Source organism: Lagenorhynchus albirostris, chromosome 5, assembly GCF_949774975.1.
Source record: "Lagenorhynchus albirostris chromosome 5, mLagAlb1.1, whole genome shotgun sequence".
NCBI lineage: Eukaryota > Metazoa > Chordata > Mammalia > Artiodactyla > Delphinidae > Lagenorhynchus > Lagenorhynchus albirostris.
This window is the reverse complement of record NC_083099.1, coordinates 61,815,755-61,833,933: the sequence shown is the minus strand read 5'-3', so window position 1 is coordinate 61,833,933 and position 18,179 is coordinate 61,815,755. Positions and strand designations below refer to the sequence as shown.

The window sequence follows — 18,179 nt, the reverse complement described above, 5'->3', positions numbered from 1 at the left end:
GAGACAATGAAAGGGGATTCCATCTCCTCACCTCAGATTTGCAGCCAGTTAGGTGTTAACTATATGATCCAGCAGGTGGTATCCCTTGAACATTCCTTTGCTGAATGTCACCAGAGAGCTGGGGCAATTCTATACCACAGGTAGAGAAGGAGGAGGAAGCAGGTCCATAAGGCTTTAGCTGGGGATAATCTGGTGTGAGCCAGCTCCACTTCAACTAGTACAGAACTAGTGTAGTGAGGTCATGTATATTTCTCTAAAGCAAAGGCAATGAAGTGGAATTTGCACCCTGGATTGAAAATATGGAAAGAGCTACCAGTAGCAAGGAAGTCTCAGTCCCTAGCACATGTCAGATTAAAGGTAGGATCCGATGGGAGAGTGAGGCATGAAAGCAATGGGGTGATGGCAAGGGGTGAGGGCTCTGGTGGACAGCTGAGTCTCCCTTGTCTCTGTACCCACTCCCTTAAGGAGTATCCTATCACAGCATTTAATGTGCTGTATTATAATTTTATGATACCAGCTGCTTAGAAGCTGAGGAAGACATTGCTGGATTCTCAGCCCTTCCTTAATTATGTGAGTAAGAAGAAAGGTATAAAATCAACTTCCTGCTATTCATTTGCATAGATCCAGTTAGGCCAGAATTAAAATGAAGGGCAAATGTTTCACACTGAGAAGTAACTTACTCTTTGGAAGAGCTGTCCTCTTAAGGAAATGGTTGTAGGCTAAGAGCATTGCCAGAATGTCCCTGCTTTGGAATAAAGACACTGGATGGTGGCACTGTATTTCTTGCTCTATCCAGGGTTTATTGACTTCATCTCCTCCCAAAGCTTTCCTGGAAAGGTTAGCAGCACTTGATCAGCGGTTTCCTCGCAAGATTTCAGCTCTAACTTCTTTGTGTGTCAGTTTTCTGGCAGGCAGAATTGGGTGTGGGATCAAAAAGAAAAACAAATGTGGAGGCATTTTTATATTTTGTATTTTAATGACATAATAGATTATGTGTTTATGGGGCTTGAATGTGCTGTTTTGGTTGTCATCTTTTCTTTCCTTGACTATTTAAAGATAATCTTTTCCAAAAGATTATGCTTTTACCACTGCCCATAATCAAAGTATTGGGAATTTAGTATTTGAGACTTTGGTTTTAGATTATCATGTGATTAGTTTGGTGCGACGTGTAGTATGTCTTCAGGTATACACTTTATTTGGAAAAGGGCTCTGAAAGGAATTTCAGTTCAAAATACATTTATTGAGCACCTATAAGCTACAAATTCCTTGTCATTAAGGAAACGTACACAGATCACCCCCTACTCCAGCACAAGGCTAACTAGTGTATGTTTCCTCTTCAGACTTCTAGAGCCCTGGATGCTAATGAGCAGGATATGACAAATTAATTTTTTATGTCAAAATATGACAGGATATGACAAAATTTTCTTAATTATGTGGAAAATTTTTTAAAGAAATTTTCATAATTTCTTATGAAATTATGAAAATTAAGAAATTGAATTTCTTAACTCAATAAGAATTAATTAATTAAGAAATTGAATTTTTAGTACTGGTTAACAAATATTAAGGCAATGCCATTTAATAAGGCTGTTATTCTCAATTAGGGTGTGTATGTGTGTTATAAAATTGTATATTTGAAAAATGAAAAATTACCTATTTTCTTCTTAGTACAGACCAGGAAATTAAGGCTTGAGAAAAATTGTGGCTGGTGAGTGTTCAGGAAATACAGTCCCTAAATTTTCTTTGCATGATAAGACCTGTTCCTTTATGTAGCAGAATCTCTGTGAGATATGAAATATTTGTTTTGTTTTCCTATGGAGACGTAATTGGCTTGTGAAAAATGTTTTTAAGAAAAGACAAACAATATTTTCATCTCTTAAATAATTGGCTTTATCCCCCAATACTGTCTCTGATCAAGTCATATCTTAGCTTCCCACTTAACAGTGACTCTTCAGATTATCAAGGACTATTAGAATATTGGGCTTATCCACCTTGTATCATAAAATATGTTTTGTTCTTGAGGTGTCTAACTCCTTTTTCATGTTCCAAGAATCCCTTGAAGAGACCTTTAAAAGACCCTTTGCGGGCTTCCCTGGTGGCGCAGTGGTTGAGAGTCTGCCTGCCGATGCAGGGGACACGGGTTCGTGCCGCGGTCCGGGAAGATCCCACATGCCGCGGAGCGGCTGGGCCCGTGAGCCATGGCTGCTGAGCCTGCACGTCCGGAGCCTGTGCTCCACAATGGGAGAGGCCACAACAGTGAGAGGCCCGTGTACCGCAAAAAAAAAAAAAAAAAAAAAAAAAAGTACAGACAGTTTGGCAGATTATCACACAGCTAAAGATAATCTTACCAGATGGTCCAGCGATCATACTCCTCGGTATTTACCTAAATGACTTGCAAACTGTAGTACATCCATACAATGGGATATTATTCAGCAATAAAAGAAAATGAGCTATCAAGCCATAAAAAGACATGGAGGAAACTTAAATGCATATTGCTAAATGAAATAAGCCCATCTGAAAAGGTTCCATACTGTATGATTTCAAATATGACATTCTGGAAAAGAGAAAACTATAGAGATAATAAAAAGATCAGTAGTTATCAGGGGTTAAGGGTAGGGGATGGGAAATGAGTAGGTGGAGCACAGGAGATTTTTAGGGTGGTGAAACTATTCTGTATGATATAATGGTGGATGCATGACATTATGTATCTATCAAAACCTGTACAACATCATTAATCATTAGAGAAATGCAAATCAAAACTACAATGAGGTATCACCTCACACCGGTCAGAATGGCCATCATCAAAAAATCTACAAACAGGGGCTTCCCTGGTGGCGCACTAGTTGAGAATCTGCCTGCCAATGCAGGGGACACGGGTTCGAGCCCTGGTCTGGGAAGATCCCACATGCCGCGGAGCAACTGGGCCCGTGAGCCACAACTGCTGAGCCTGCGCGTCTGGAGCCTGTGCTCCGCAACAACAGAGGCCGCGATAGTGAGAGGCCCGCGCACCGCGATGAAGAGTGGCCCCCGCTTGCCACAACTAGAGAAAGCCCTCACACAGAAACGAAGACCCAACACAGCCAAAAATAAATAAATTTATTTTAAAAATCTACAAACAGTGAATGCTGGAGAGGGTATGGAGAAAAGGGAACCCTCTTGCACTGTTGGTGGGAATGCAAATTGATACAGCCACTGTGGAGAACAGTATAAAGGTTCCTTAAAAAACTAAAAATAGAACTATCATAGGGCCCAGCAATCTCACTACTGGGCATATACCTTGAGAAAACCATAATTCAAAAAGAGTCATGTACCACAATGTTCATTGCAGCACTATTTACAATAGCCAGGACATGGAAGCAACCTAGGTGTCCATCGGCAGATGAATGGATAAAGAAGATGTGGCACATATATACAATGGAATATTACTCAGCCATAAAAAGAAACGAAATTGAGTTATTTGTAGTGAGGTGGATGGACCTAGAGTCTGTCATGCAGAGTGAAGTAAGTCAGAAAGAGAAAAACATATACCATATGCTAACACATATGTGTGGAATCTAAAAAAAAAAAAATGGTTCTGATGAACCTAGGGGCAGGACAGGAATAAAGATGCAGACGTAGAGAATGGACGTGAGGACACGGGGAGGGGAAAGGGTAAGCTGGGATGAAGTGAGAGAGTGGCATAGACATATGTACACTACCAAATGTAAAGTAGATAGCTAGTGGGAAGTAGCCACATAGCACAGGGAGATCAGCTCGGTGCTTTGTGACCACTTCGAGGGGTGGGATAGGGAGGGTGGGAGGGAGACGCAAGAGGGAGAGGATATGGGGTTATATGTATATGTATAGCTGATTCACTTTGTTATACAGCAGAAATTAACACAACATTGTAAAGCAATTATACTCCAGTAAAGATGTTTAAAAAATAAAATCTAAAAATAAGATAAATAAATTAAAAGCCCACACATGGTAGTATAGTTGAGGTTGCTGAGACCTCATCCAGATCCTTTTTATCAGTCAGTTTCGATCTTCAGCCGACCAGAGTCATCCAGCCAAGAAATGCCTAAGAGCTTCTGGCCTCCCTCAAGGGCAGCTTGGCTGGCTGGTACAAAAGCCAGCCCTTCTACCTCAGATGGGACACTCGTGGTGCCATCCATATTCCAGCATTTCTCAGGGGATCAGGCAGATGCTGGACCTTGGCTGAACCCTCGTCTGCACCTGGCTTCTTCCTTGCTCTGTCTTCTGCCCTCATTGCCTTACACATTTCAACTGAAAGCCCTTTCTCCTTAACTAGCTTGTACAATCTGCTTCTGGGAAACCTGACCTAAGACAGTTAGTACCCAGAGAGGTCCTAGAAAGGATGGGATTCTGGTGTTGGGTCACTTGCTGGCCAAATGGCAGTGAGGACTCCATTGCTAGTGGTAGGTGGAGTGTTGGAAGTGCTGGTCCCTGGCCTATGTAGCAGTTCAGTTGCTAAGACATTCCCTGGTGGTGACCTGGGATCAGATACAGGCAGACAGGGATGCACCAGCTGGCGCAATGTCTCTAGCATTTGAGAGGTTTAGGGAAAATATTAACTATCAGGAACATGGAACTGGGGGGTTATTGCTAAGCACCACTGATGCATTGAAGAGAGTGAAGAAAGTGACAGCCTCAGATTAATCGCCAATTTAAAGCACAGTGTGAGAATCAGAGGGCCTCCTTTCCAGTGTTCAGCCCCTCATCGCCTACAGCAGAGGGCAGTACTTGAGAAAAGGATGAATTCTCAGCCTAGACAAGTCTGCTGCCTTATTATTTTGGGCCCCTAGTGCCAACAGATGAAGCAGGCAAGTCAGGCCCTGACAGGGAAGATATAGGACCCTAAAACTGGAGGGTATCTGGGTACATGCCCTTGTTCCCCTGGGCTGGCAGAAGTGGCCCACTCCCCCTTGTTGAAAGATTGACCCTTCTCCTCCCCGCAAGATTATGCAGAAGTCTCAGATGAGACATACGGTAAGTCCCCTACATACAAACAATCAAGTTGCAAACTTTCAAAGATGCAAAAGTGCGTTTGCGTGTCCAGTCACGTTAGTTCGTGTGTCTGACGTACGTTGTCACATGCGTGCATCCTCTACAAGTGGTTGTGCTTTTGTGTACTTTACAGTACTGTGTACAGTACAGTAGTACGGTATCTTTATTTCAAGCCCAGAATGTCTGGAAGCAAGTGTAAAAGCAGCGGTGATGTAGTTGGTACTGCTAAGAAGCACCAAGCGATACCAATGGAAACGAAAGTGAAAATAATTGAGAGAGTGGAGCGACAAGAGGAAGAAGAAGTAACTGAAGAACGGAAGAGATTCACGACGCAGGAAATGGCAAGATTTTCTTTATCTGAGGAGGCACTGTTAGTTTTGGAGGCAAAGGGTCCGAATGTAGAATGGTACACGAAGATTGCAGCAACCATTCAGAATGCAATCCAGTGCTACCGTGTCACCTATGATGAGAAAAATAGAGCTACTACCCAGATATCACTGGACCTGTTTTTTCAAGAGGGTAGATGGAACTGAATCCAGCAAGGAACCAGAACCTGTGCCATCAACGTCAGGCGTGACTGAAAGTGCAGCTCGCCCTCCGTCTCCTATTGCTGACGATCCTTCAGCTCTACCATCCCCCACCTCCTCTCCCCCCTCCAGTCAGTAACTCTTCTTGCCTGCTCACTCAGTGCCAGCCCCTGGATGCCAGCTGTTGTGCTGTACTACTGTACTTTTCAAGGTACTGTACCGTAAGATTAAAAATGTTTTATTTTTTGTGTTTGTTTTTTATGTATTGTTTGTGTGAAAAGTATTATAAACCTATTACAGTACAGTACTGTATAGCCGATTGTGTTAGTTGCGTACCTAGGCTAACTTTGTTGGACTTAAGAACAAATTGGACTTATGAACACGCTCTCAGAACGAAACTTGTTCGTATGTAGGGGACTTACTGTACAAGACAATGCTTGCCCTCCTCAGGATACATCCCCACCCCCTTCCCAATCCCCTTCTAGAACAATAACCAGCATCAAATTACAACATAATCTGACTAGGGAAGAGGCACATAGACCTATGGACACGAGCTCAAAATGTAAGGATCTTTGTGCTACACTTTAATGCCCCTCAGAGAACATCCATTGCAGAGAAGTTACCAAAGAACCAAGCTGACTAGATGACTTGGCCAGGAGGTGTCAGCCAGCTTCTTCCTTGGCAACCCAGTATGTGCACAATGGGCTCATACTTGGAGAAGCTTTGGCAGCAGAATGGGAGGCTGTGCACGGGCCTAGCAGCATGGGCTCCCTGCCGTCAAGACCAATCTAGATACTGCCACTGTTGACTGTCCAACCTGCCAGCACAGAGATCCATGCCGAGCCCTCAGCTGGATACTGTTGCTTAAAGAGAATAGTTGATTTCATCAGATCCTCCAAGCTGGAAAGTACAGTGATTCACCCTGAATGGGATTGACACCTGTGCCTTTCCTGCCTTCAGTGCCTCAGTCTGCAACACTGTCCAAGGATAGAACATTGTTTTGATTGGGGGACTCACTCTGTGGCAAAAGAGGAACAGCCATGGGCATGTGACTACAGGACCAACCCACTGGTCCTACCACATATTCAGAAGCTGCCGACCTGATAGAGCCATGGAGTAGCCTCTTGAAGGCAAGGGTGAGCAGCAGTTTGGACCTTAGACTGAGGGGTGGGGTGCTAACCTTAGGATGCAGGATATACCTTAAACCAATGGCCACTTTATGGCACCAGGACCCCAGTAAGCAGAAAATATGAATCTGGGAGCCAAAAGGTTGAATGAGTTGTGACCTTATTCATTATCACACTACTAGTGACCCACATAGGGAAACTGTCCTCCCATTCCTGCAACTTCAGCCTCAGTGGGTCTGGAGGTCTTGGTTCCCAAGGGGGACGTTTCCACCAGTGGACATAGTAAGTGTCCTACTTAACTTAGATCTATGTCTGCCACCTGCTGCTGCAGTTGCACTTGGGTTGTACCTTTAAGCCATCATCTCCCTCCCACTCATTCTATATCCCCTTCCCCTTCATCTGGCACTTCTGCTGGTGGCATGCGTAGTGGGTGTCCCAGACTCTTGTCTAGCTATTGTTCTTTTGCTTGCCCATTTACAGTTACAGCAGGGCAGGGGAGTATGCACTGGGAGACGTCCCAGTGGATCACCGGATGCGTTCTTCTCTGCCTCTATTAGGTAGCAGCCTGACCACCTCATGATAATCAGGATCAATGACTTCCTCAAGCGTGACAACTGTTTCCTTTGCCCCGGGGGCTTTATATTTTAGTCTTATGGAAAAATTCTCATTAAATCTCTGATGAAATGGGCAAGCTTTGGCTAAAACCAGCTAGACACATCAGAGGGCAGCTGGTTGCTGAGCTAGGTGATAGTTTCCCAATTGTGAAGTTTCTTTGACCCCAGCTCCTAGCAGCCCTGAAAGTCTAAGATGGCAAGCTCGGACTGCTCTAGAAGCTGGCAGGGACTTTGACAACAAAAAATGCACTAAAAAAAAAAAAACGTGCTGTGAGAATATGTGGAATCTGAAAGCAATTAATTGAATGTTTAGGAGTGATTTCCTCTTGGCCAGAGATAGATATGCAAAGGAAATGGACACTTCAAATATAGACCAGCCTAGACATCCAAGTTTACACTCTGGGGCACCAAGCAAAAGGTCCTAATCCAGCCTAGTACCTGTGGAAGCATCCTGGAGATCTCACCTGTCGTGAGCCCTGGAGAGCTACTGGGATGAATTAGGCAGAACATGAGCCCACTGGCTGACTCCTAGAAGGCAGAGAAAGAGCTCAGCAGCATAGCACACAGTTAAGGGCCGAAGCGCTGAGGGCTTACAGACTTCAGTTCCATCTTTCTGGATGAATTACTTAACTTCTTTGTGCTTAAATTCTTTTCATTAATTATTTTACAAAATGGAAGCAATACTGTATAGTCTTGCTGTGAGAATTAGATGAAGTTCTTAGGCTGGTGCCTAGATTGCTGCTAGCATATTAAATAGCAACTAGTTACGCATGTCTGTTCCTCCAGGGAAGGGAAGGAAAGCCCCAGGGGCTTAACGCATTATTTCTCCATTCCCCCAACCCCAGGTGAAAATGATGTTCTTTAGTTCATATAATAGAGATAGTTCTTTTAAAGGAAAAGAGGAACAAAGGAAACTCTAGTTTGAAAGAAAATAGAAATAGTTTGCCCCTTTGAAATCTATGGGCTAAGAGCTGTCTCTGAACTAGCAGGATCTACAGTTGTCCCTTTGTGCCACCTAGTGGACAGCAAGGGAAAATCCACAATTTTATCTTCAAAGTCTATAGTTTACCAGAAACATGTATTCTGAAGAGGATAGTTTAAACTCACTAATGGGCTCACATGTTAATAAATTTCATTTTAAAAATATATTTATTTATTTATGGCTGCACTTGGGTCTTCGTTGCTGCGCGCAGGCTTTCTCTAGTTGTGGTGGCTTCTCTTGTTGCAGAGCATGGGCTCTAGGTGCGTGGGCTTCAGTAGTTGTGGCACACAGGCTCAGTAGTTGTGGCTCGTGGGCTCTAGAGCACAGGCTCAACAGTTGTGGCGCACAGGCTTAGTTGTTCCGTGGCATGTGGGATCTTCCCGGACCAGGACTAGAACCCGTGTCCCCTGCATTGGCAGGCAGATTCTTAACCACTGCGCCACCATGGAAGTCCCTAAATTTCATTTTTTAAACAAAAAAAGATCAGGATTTTAAACACTAGGTGCTAATTGAAACTAAATTCCCTAAATATTTTAGGATTTATGTGGTGTATGCTATGAAGATCATCCACTGAGGAAAAAGAGAATACACCCTGTCATCAGCATGAATTTTCATGGCCCACCTTTCCTATTCCTGTCCTTCTCCACCAACACTCTATGCTTATTCTCTACATGGACTGGGAATGCCCCAGAGACTCAGGGTACACCTTCCCAACACACTGCTGGACCTTGGGCTGGTACCAGGGTCATTCTGCTCATTTTCCAAGAATGCAACTATCACTCGAAGTTTTGCTGTAATCAAATTAACTATTTGTCAAGGGTCTGTATGTTCAGTTCGGTTTTTCTGCTGTGTGTGTGCGTGTGTGCATGTGTGTGTGTGCACTCTGCTTCCCGTTAAAGTCATTTTTTAACTTTATAATGTTTCCTCCCCCAGATGTTTATGAGGATGAAGAAAATGGCAGACAAATATCCCCAAAATGTGAGTAATAATAGCACACTTGGAGTTCCCAGAGCGGTTCTGAGACCTTCTCTTTAGTATTATCATAATTACTATTAACAATAATGAGTGTTATTTATTAAATTCCATTTTACTTTACAAACATTTTTCTAATCATTACATCAACACTGCAAAATAGGTATTATTATCCCCATTTCAGAAACAAGGAAACTGATGCTCAGAGAGGTTAAGTGGCTTACCCAAGATCACACAGCCAGTGAGCGAGAGACAAAGTCAAAACTGCACTCAGGTCTGACTGACTCCAAAACCCCTGCTCCTACCCCAGGCAATGGGCCTCTCATTCACTCAGGTGCCTGTGACCTGCCAGACCCAGAATCTGGGGTCCCCTCAGTGCTGCCACCTCCATAAAACCTAAGACTTAGTACCTAAGATTTTAGTACCACAGAGCCCATGGCCAGTGAATCCAGGAGGCAGGGATTAAATATGGAAATGACAAAGATACAGCAAAAGACTGCTGTGAGCTGCACTTTCCTCCCCTGCACAACTGGGGGGCTTTGACTGAGGGACGTTCTCCAAGGCTTGCGGGTTCTAAGAATTCTGGGTTTCTTCCAGGAGCCATGAGGGATACTGGGTGAACAGGGTGTTGTCTCTGCTGCCAAGAGCCCAGGGCCCATGGGGAAGACACATGAGGGCTCACCCAGGGCAGATGCAGTTTGCCTCAGAAGAAACTCTCCCTCGAAGGGTCCTGTGAGGAGACTGTGGGTGACCCCGCCACCTCCCACAGCCCCTCTCCTCCTCTGTCTCCAGGATAGAATAGAACAGAATAAAAGAACAGAACAAACGAATAGACTAGAAAGAACAGAACAGAATAGATGAGGACATCACACACCGTAAGCACAATATGGTTCCACAAACGTTGGTTTTAATTCTGTGAATGTATTTCTGTGTGTACACTGCGTTGGGATGTAAAATTTGCCCATCCCTGGGTCACACTCTAAGGAGTATGGAAAACCCTGCCCTAGACTAAACTGGAGGCCTGTGGGGCCCCAGGCGGCCCCCACCCTCACCTGTGGTACCAGGAGCCGAGGAGCCCATGTGCACCACCGGCCCCAGCAGGGAGGTGGCGTCTGGGTCTTGACTGTGCTCGGAGGATTGGTCCTCTTGCCAGCTCAGGCAAATCCGTACCTGGAGGCAGGGGATGATGGCCTGGATGACCCTGAAATAATGCAGTCAACGCGTGGCCAAGTGTGCGAGGGCCCCTCTGTGCCAGCCCTGTGCCCGGCTGAGGCCCCCGCACACTCCCCAGCCCGCAGGGTCCACAGGAGAGAGGGGAAAGCAGCCCTGGCACCAGATCATCATTTCACGTACCTCGAGGAATGGCTGGACCTCGTCCTCGCGTCTTTCAGTTCCCAGGTTGCCGCCCAGCCCCGCTACCACCCCGGGCTCCTCCCAGCGGGCGGCTCTGGGGCCCCCGGCACCGGGCATTGCCTGGGGCACTGAGGCCACGGCCCCTGCAGACGCAGCTCTTCTATCCACGCAGGGGCTGGTCAAGGGCGCAACCGCTCCTGCTCTGTTCCTCCCTAAGAGCTTTCCAGCAAGACGGCCGTCCCTCCGTCCTCACTGTCTGCTCCTGGTCCAAGGGGACCCACGCGGGATGGCCGCCCTAAAGAGGCGTCTCTGGGGGTTACCGCGGGTGCCCCGCAGTCACACCTGGAGGAGGGCGGTGGGAGGCGCCTCCCAGAGCCACTTTCGCCTCCGCGCTCCCTCCGGTCGCCCCACCACGTCCCAGGAGCAGGAGTTAAACCAGGCTTTGCCCCTGCGTCGTCCCGCGGCGTCTCTGGAGGCCTCCAGGAAGCGGCTGCCCGGCTGCTCCCTGTCGTGCTCGCACAGCCCTCACGGCCCTGCTCCGGGGAGGACCCCATGCCCCGAGCGCAGCTTGGGGGGCCTCTGGGCGGCAGGTCGGGAGCTCCCTCTTGCTGGATGTCTGCTCCCAGAGATACTGTGCCCCCCAACCCCAACCGCAGGCTACTTCCGCTTGCTCCTGCGCCCCCACAAGGCCCCTCCCCCTGAATTCTCACCGAAACTGAAACTCTCCTGTGCTCAGATTCCTGCGGGATGGACTGGACTCAGCTGACGCTCAACCTGGGGCTCCCTCAGATCAAGATCTTTCTGCAGATGCTCGCCTCCCTAAGCTGACTTGGGAGAATTGTGGGGACAGAGATCCCGTCTTTAGAGTAGTAATGTGTAGGGAATTCCCCGGCGGTCCAGTGGTTAGGACTCCACGCTCTCACTGCGAGGGCCTGGGTTCAATCTCTGGGTTCACTCTCTGGTCGGGGAACGAAGATCCCACAAGCTGATTGGCAGGGCACCAAAAAAGAAAGAAAGAAAGAAAAAAAGTATAAATGTGTAGATTTCGACTGCAGTGTTTACAGGCCAAGGGCTAAGGTCCTTATAGTTGTGTGAGGCTTAACTTTTGACAAATGCCTGACATCCCAGCAGACATACAGCAGGCTCAGTATTTGGTGGGATTTTCTGTTCCTCCCCAGTGTCTTTAACAGCCCTGGCACAGAACAGGTGCACAATGGTGTGGCTAATTGGTAAGTTAATCATTCAGTGGCGAGAGAGGCAGGATGTACTTCCTCTCCCTCTGATTTTCCCACGGGGAGAGCAGTCACTTTTGGCAGAGGCTGCCAAGGAAATGGGAAATGAGCAGTAATCAGGGGAGAGAAGGAGGGAAGGAAGAAAGGAGGGCGGGAAGGAGGGAAGGCAGGAAGGTCGTCAAGCACAAAAAGACAATGACTTTTCTTGGAGGACAAGGAGGTAGGACTCTGAACACCATGTGGACATGTCTTCTCACAGTTAGAGAAGTTTGAGCTGGAAAAGGGAACCTGGAGATCACAGGCCCCCTCCTCCCGGCCCAGGTGAAGCAGTGCAGTCCTGGGAGAGGAGGGAGAGATGGCGAGAATGGGTTCCTGGAGACCGGCGCTGCCCATTCCGTCCTGCCATAGGCTGCGTGGCCTGTCCTCCCACGCCGTCTCCCCCACCACGCCCTCTCCCCCACAGCCGGCCAAATTCTTCCCTTTCTTTCCCCAAGGTTGCTCCAGCAGGGAGTTTATCTCCATGGAAACCTTTGACAATTGTGAAGGTGCAGAAGATACGGAAAAGGAGAGCAGTGCTCTGAGTGTAAATTTCTTTCCTTCTTACCTCTTTCATATTTTCCCTCATTCCTGTTCATCAGCTTCTCCTGCCCCCTCTTCCTCTTCTTCTTCCCTCTCCCTCCTTTACATGATTCTCACCCATTAAGGACTCGGCCTAATCCCGGAAGCTGAGGTCACTGGATCTGCAAAGTGGCTCAGACCCCCAGCCCAGCAGGCCCCGCATCCCCGGCTCCTTAGCGATCCCCTGGTTTCTGGCCAAAATTAGGGTCTCTTGCTGAGGACCTGAGTGGCCCCATAGGAAAGCTGGGGCGGCCCCGCCCTGCCAGCGGGAATCGCCGTGTGGACCGGACCCGCCCCCCACCCAACCGCAGCATTACACCCCTGTCCCTTCCCTTCCAGCTGTCGGGGCTTTGCCAGTTGGACGACAGTTATGAAACCTCCAAGTCTGTTCAGGAAACGGGAGAAAGCATCCAGGGAGAGAAAGAGGGCGGCGAAGAGGACACGTGAGTGTGAAACGGAAAGAAAAGTAAGCGAACTTGTTAGCCACTGCTCCTCTGACTTTCTTCTTGGAATTTCAGGGCCACAAACAAAACTGAGGAGAGCCCTGGGATGTCCGCTGGCTTGCTCGACCCCAGTGGGGAGACCGGCTTTCGAGCAGAGGCAGTGCGGGCGCGGGAAGGGGGCCTGAGGCCGCCCTCCGCAGAGAACTGACACTCGTCCCAGACAACCCAGCCTCCCCGGCCTCCTGCATTCCCAGGAGCCGCTGCTGTGGTTGCGGAAGCCGGCCCGCCCTTAAGCAGAAGCAGCAAAGGGGCCTTGGAACCTGGGGATCCGCTGCCCTGTCCGGGGTCAACAGGACCATCTTGCCGGAGCCTAAGGAGCGGTCGCCATCCGCCCGCGGAGCCCACCCCTCCCGGTGCAGCGCCGCTGGCGCAGGGACTCGGCGCAGACCCCGTGGAGAACCTGCAGGTGCTGACGCACTCCTGCGCAGGGACGTGGCGCAGAGCCCGTGGAGAACCTTGCGCCATTAGAGGCACGCCTGCGCGAGCGCAGCCGGCTTGGTTGCGGACCCCGCGGAGAACCTCGAGCTGCTCGGCACACGCGCCTTCTGGAGGTTAGCATAATCCAGTGTTGGAGAGCTGAGCGCAGGGTTTCTCAATGTCGGCACTTTTGACTTTGCAGGCTGGATACTTTGTTGTTGGTACTTCTTGTGCCTTGTAGGATGTTTGGGAGCATCTCTGGCCTCTGCCCACTAGATGCCTGTAACACCCCCCCACCCGCTCACCCAAATTATGACAATCAAAAATGCCTTCAGACATTGCCAAATTTCTGCTGGGGTGGAAGTGGGGAGCTAGGTTGAGCACCTCAGATCAGAGCTGCTCAGACTCCACATGGCAGCCCTGTGTTCACCTCCCTTAATCCCCATAGGAATGTTAATGTGATACTTTTGTTACTTTGTTCCAGGATTGTTTCCTTTTAGCAAGGGTTGGTTACAGGTTAACCTTCTTACGTTTAGACTCGTTAGTTTTTAGTTTCAGTTATCTTCGGTTATTTATTTTTAGTTTTATTAGTTAATTTTCATTTGTTTTTAGTTTTCTGGTTATTTAATCTTATAGCTTTAAAGTTAGCTGTTTATAATTATTTTGTCTTTAAAGTTACTTAGTTTTTGAGTTATTTATTTTCAGTTATTTATAGTTACTTTGTTTTAATAGTTATATATTTCCAAATTAGCTTTAGAATTATTCATTTTTAATTATCTGTCTTTTCAGTTGTTAATATCTGAGTTATTTATTTTCATGGTTATTCAATTATTAGTTATTGGCATTTTTGAATTATTTATTTTACAGTTACTTATTTGAATAGTAAAAACTCACTGGAATTTTTTGAATTCCTTTATTTTCAGAATAAAATAGCTGTCTTTATTTTGGGGTTTTTCCGCTAGTTATTTGGTTTTAGAGTTACTTATATTCACAGTAATTTATTTTCACTTATTTTAGATTCTGTGTTATTTTTACGTTCATTTATTATTTGGGTTTTTTATTTTTTAGTTATTTGGTTTTAAATTATTTTATTTTCAGTTGTTGCATTTTTGAACATTATATTTTGAATTTTTTAGTTTCAGAATTTTTGAGCTAGTTTCTGAGTTATTTTCAGAGTTACTTATTCTCAGTTATTTCTCTTCAGTTTTGTCTTTGTCATTCAATTTCTTTTCTATTCACTATTTTTAGTTATTTTATTTTCAGGTTTATTTTCAGAATTATTAAGTATTATAATTATTTAGTTCATCAGTCAGGATCCAATCAAGAGAGACACTATACTAGTTATTTTAACAGAAAGGATTTACTATAAGGAAGTGCTATCCAGCTATTGGAGATTTTAATGGGAAAAAAAGTGATAATGAGATATCATGAAGATTCTAACTATAAGAAGCAGCTACCAACCAAGGGCAGAGGGAACAAGGGAAGAGGTTGGGGACCCCACATGGCTGAGGGTAGCCCTCCAGTGTGTGGGGGGGTGGCATTCCCCAGGTGCCCCCAGGAACTTGAAGGCGGGCCTGGGAACTGGATGCAGAACTCTGCTGCCAGCTGGTGCTAGAGGAAGGGGCGTGATGAGGCTGCTTATGGAAGTGTTGGGAAAATGGTGAACTGCAGCTTCCGGAACCGACTGGGGCTCTCAGGGTGAAGGCCAGTTGCTACGGCAATACTGAAGGGAACCCAGGCACACAGGGAGGAGCAAAGCCCTCGCTGGCAAAGGAGGCGAATGGCCCCAACCACAAAGCAGAGAGCAGAGGGTGGGCGGGGAGCTGAGCCATCATGGCCAATAACCAGCACCCTGAGCTCTGGAGTTGTTTATTTTTAGAGGTAGTTTTGGATTTAGTTGTTTTTGGAATTGTTAGGGTGCTTTGATTTTAACTTTTCACTGGGTGAGGGATCTGGCTGAGTTTTCAGTCCCCTGATTCATTCCTGGAATGGAGTGGGTCAGCAGGCACCTGGGGAGTGTCTCCCATGAGTCTCGGGAACATCACTGTAGAATTCAAGAAAACCAAAATAGTGTGTCCATAAAGAAGGCCTTTGACTGGGTGGCCAAAAAGGGAAGAGACTGAGGAATGGAATAGACCATCAGGGAGGGGCTTCTTGGCAGGATTATCCAGCAGAGTGTTTGACATTTTTCAGAAAGTTGAACTATGTGGTGGGTCCACGCTCTCATGCCCCCTTTCCTAACAACAAAGTATCTGTCTTATGGTAGAGTGTGTTTCAAATTGGTAGGATACAATACTTATTATTTGCACACGCAAATAAAGTTCTTCCCAAATCTATAGGAAATCTTACTTCCTTCTACCTGCATTATTTTCCAACCCACGTTGTTCCATTTTGACCATAAGAATATTTATTTATTTATGTATGTATTCCCTCCTTTCATTCAACACCTATTTCCTGAGCACCCCCATCCTGAGGAAGGTGCCAGCATCGGGAGAGACCAAGGAGGTTTGAAGATGAGTGAGAGGTTCCTCAGCCCAGTTGCGGGAGACAGATGTGGAAACAGATCATCGCAACACGGTGTGACACATACTGTGGGAGCACACAACCCTGCTGCTGTGTGATGAGTCTGGTTATGGAAGTGTTGGGAAAATGGTAAACTGCAGCTCCTGGAACTGAAGTACAGTTTTGAAAATTTTAGACTTCTTAAAAACCAGGAAAAAAAAAAACAGAGGGTGGCTCTTCTATGAGTGACATTTGTATCATCATTTTGTTTGGGTAAATGGAAAAGAATCCAAAACCATCAGATAAACCCCCCAGCCTTCTTTTACTAGTCGTTCAATTCGTCATGTCACCTGTTGCCCACTAGAGGGACTCATTTCAACACGTTGCTGAGGAGTGGGACTGCTGTAGCCCCAGGTGAAAGTGGTCTGGCCCAGGATCTGTAAAATCTGGCAGAGTCTGAGTCCACACTAAACACCAGCCATGCACTATGAAATGATGAGAAAAGTTAGAGATCCTCTAAACCAGCACTTCCCAGAGTATATTTTGCAGCATAGGCAGAAGAGTGTAAGAAGTCAATGAGTTAATCCCACAATGAAAAAGAATTATCTAAAAATAAATACACTTTAAAAATACTACACAGGGAGGGGAGACCTTCAAGATGGCGGAGGAGTAAGATGTGGAGATCACCTTCCTCCCCACAAATACATCAAAAATACATCTACATGTGGAACAACTCCTACAGAACGCCTACTGAATGCTGACAGAAGACCTCAGACTTCCCAAATGCAAGAAAGTCCCCACGTACCTGAGTAAGGAAAAAGAAAAAACAGAGACAAAAGAATAGGGATGGGAGCTGTGAAGGAGGAAAAGTTTTCACACACTAGGAAGCCGCTTCACTGGCGGAGACTGGGGGTGGGCAGGGGGGAAGCTTCAGAACCACGGAGAAGAGCGCAGCAACAGGGGTGCAGACGGCAAAGCGGAGAGATTTCCACACAGAGGATTGGTGCACAACCAGCACTCACCAGCCTGAGACGCTGGGAGCTGAGGCTCGGGCTTCCGAGATCAGATCACAGGGAGAGGACTAGGGTTGGCTACATGAACACAGCCTGAAGGGGGCTAGTGCGCCACAGTTAGATGGGAGGGAGTCCGGGAAAAAGTCTGGAACTGCCTAAGAGGCAAGAGACCATTGTTTCGGGGTGCGCGAGGAGAGGGGATTCAGAACACTGCCTAAATGAGCTCTGTAGACGGGCGCAAGCCGTGGCTATCAGCGCGGACAGCACAGCTGGGCGTGAAACGCTAACACTGCTGCTGCAGCCACCAAGAATCCTGTGTGCGAGCACAGGTCACTATCCACATGCCTCCTCCCGGGAGCCTGTGCAGCCTGCCACTGCCAGGGTCTCATGATCTAGGGACAACTTCCCTGGGAGAACACATGGCACACCTCAGGCTGGTGCAACATCACATTGGCCTCTGCTGCTGCAGGCTCGCCCCACATTCCAATTACAACCACTGTACGCGTCCCTCCCCCACCCCACCCCCGCCTCAGTGAGCCAGAGCCCCCTAATCAGCCACTGCTTTAGCTCCGTCCTCTCTGGGCAGGAACAGAAACCTGAGGGTGACCTACACGCAGAGGTGGGGCCAAATCCAAAGCTGAACCCCAGAAGCTGTGCGAACAAAGAAGAGAAAGGGAAATTTCTCCCAGCAGCCTCAGGAGCAGCAGATAAAATCCCCACAATCAACTTGAGGTACCCTGCATCTGTGGAATACCTGAATAGACAACAAATCATCCCAAAATTGAGGTGGTGGACTTTGGAAGCAACTGTAGACTTGGGGTTTGCTCTCTGCAAATGACTTGTTTCTGATTTTTATGTTTACCTTAGTATAGTTTTTAATGCTTGTTATCACTTGTGGAATTATTTATTGGTTTAGTTGCTCCCTTTTTTTTCTATTACTTTTTTATTTCTTTAATTTTAATTTTAAATTTTAATAATTTTTTAATTAAAAATTTTTTTTTTCTTTCTTTTTTTTCCTCCCTTTTCTTCTGAGCCAAGTGGCTGACAGGGTCTTGGTGCTCCAGCCTGATGTCAGGCCTGAGCCTCTGAGGTGGGAGAGCCGAGTTCAGGACATTGGACCACCAGAGCCCTCCCAGCTCCATGTAATATCAATTGGCAAGAGCTCTCCCAGAGAGCTCTGTCTCAATGCTAAGACCCAGCTCCACCCAACAGCCAGCAAGCTACAATGCTGGACACCCCATGCCAAACAACTAGCAAGACCCATTAGCAGAGAGGCTGCCTGAAATCATACTAAGTTCAGAGACACCCCAAAACA

The 18,179-nt window shown here is 46.9% G+C and overlaps 1 protein-coding gene across 1 annotated transcript in view; it reads left to right on the top strand.

Annotated features, from left to right (window-relative positions):
* The window catches only part of MCF2L2 (MCF.2 cell line derived transforming sequence-like 2), a 196,884-nt gene extending 183,206 nt beyond the window's left edge, over window positions 1-13,678 (top strand). Inside the window, exons 27-30 of the mRNA XM_060149021.1 lie at window positions 260-357; window positions 12,306-12,394; window positions 12,769-12,872; window positions 12,948-13,678. Of these exons, the coding sequence (XP_060005004.1) occupies window positions 260-357; window positions 12,306-12,394; window positions 12,769-12,872; window positions 12,948-13,080 (424 nt within the window). The 3' untranslated portion in view covers window positions 13,081-13,678. The remainder of the gene's footprint in view (window positions 1-259; window positions 358-12,305; window positions 12,395-12,768; window positions 12,873-12,947) is intronic.
* The last annotated feature ends 4,501 nt before the right edge of the window (window positions 13,679-18,179 follow it).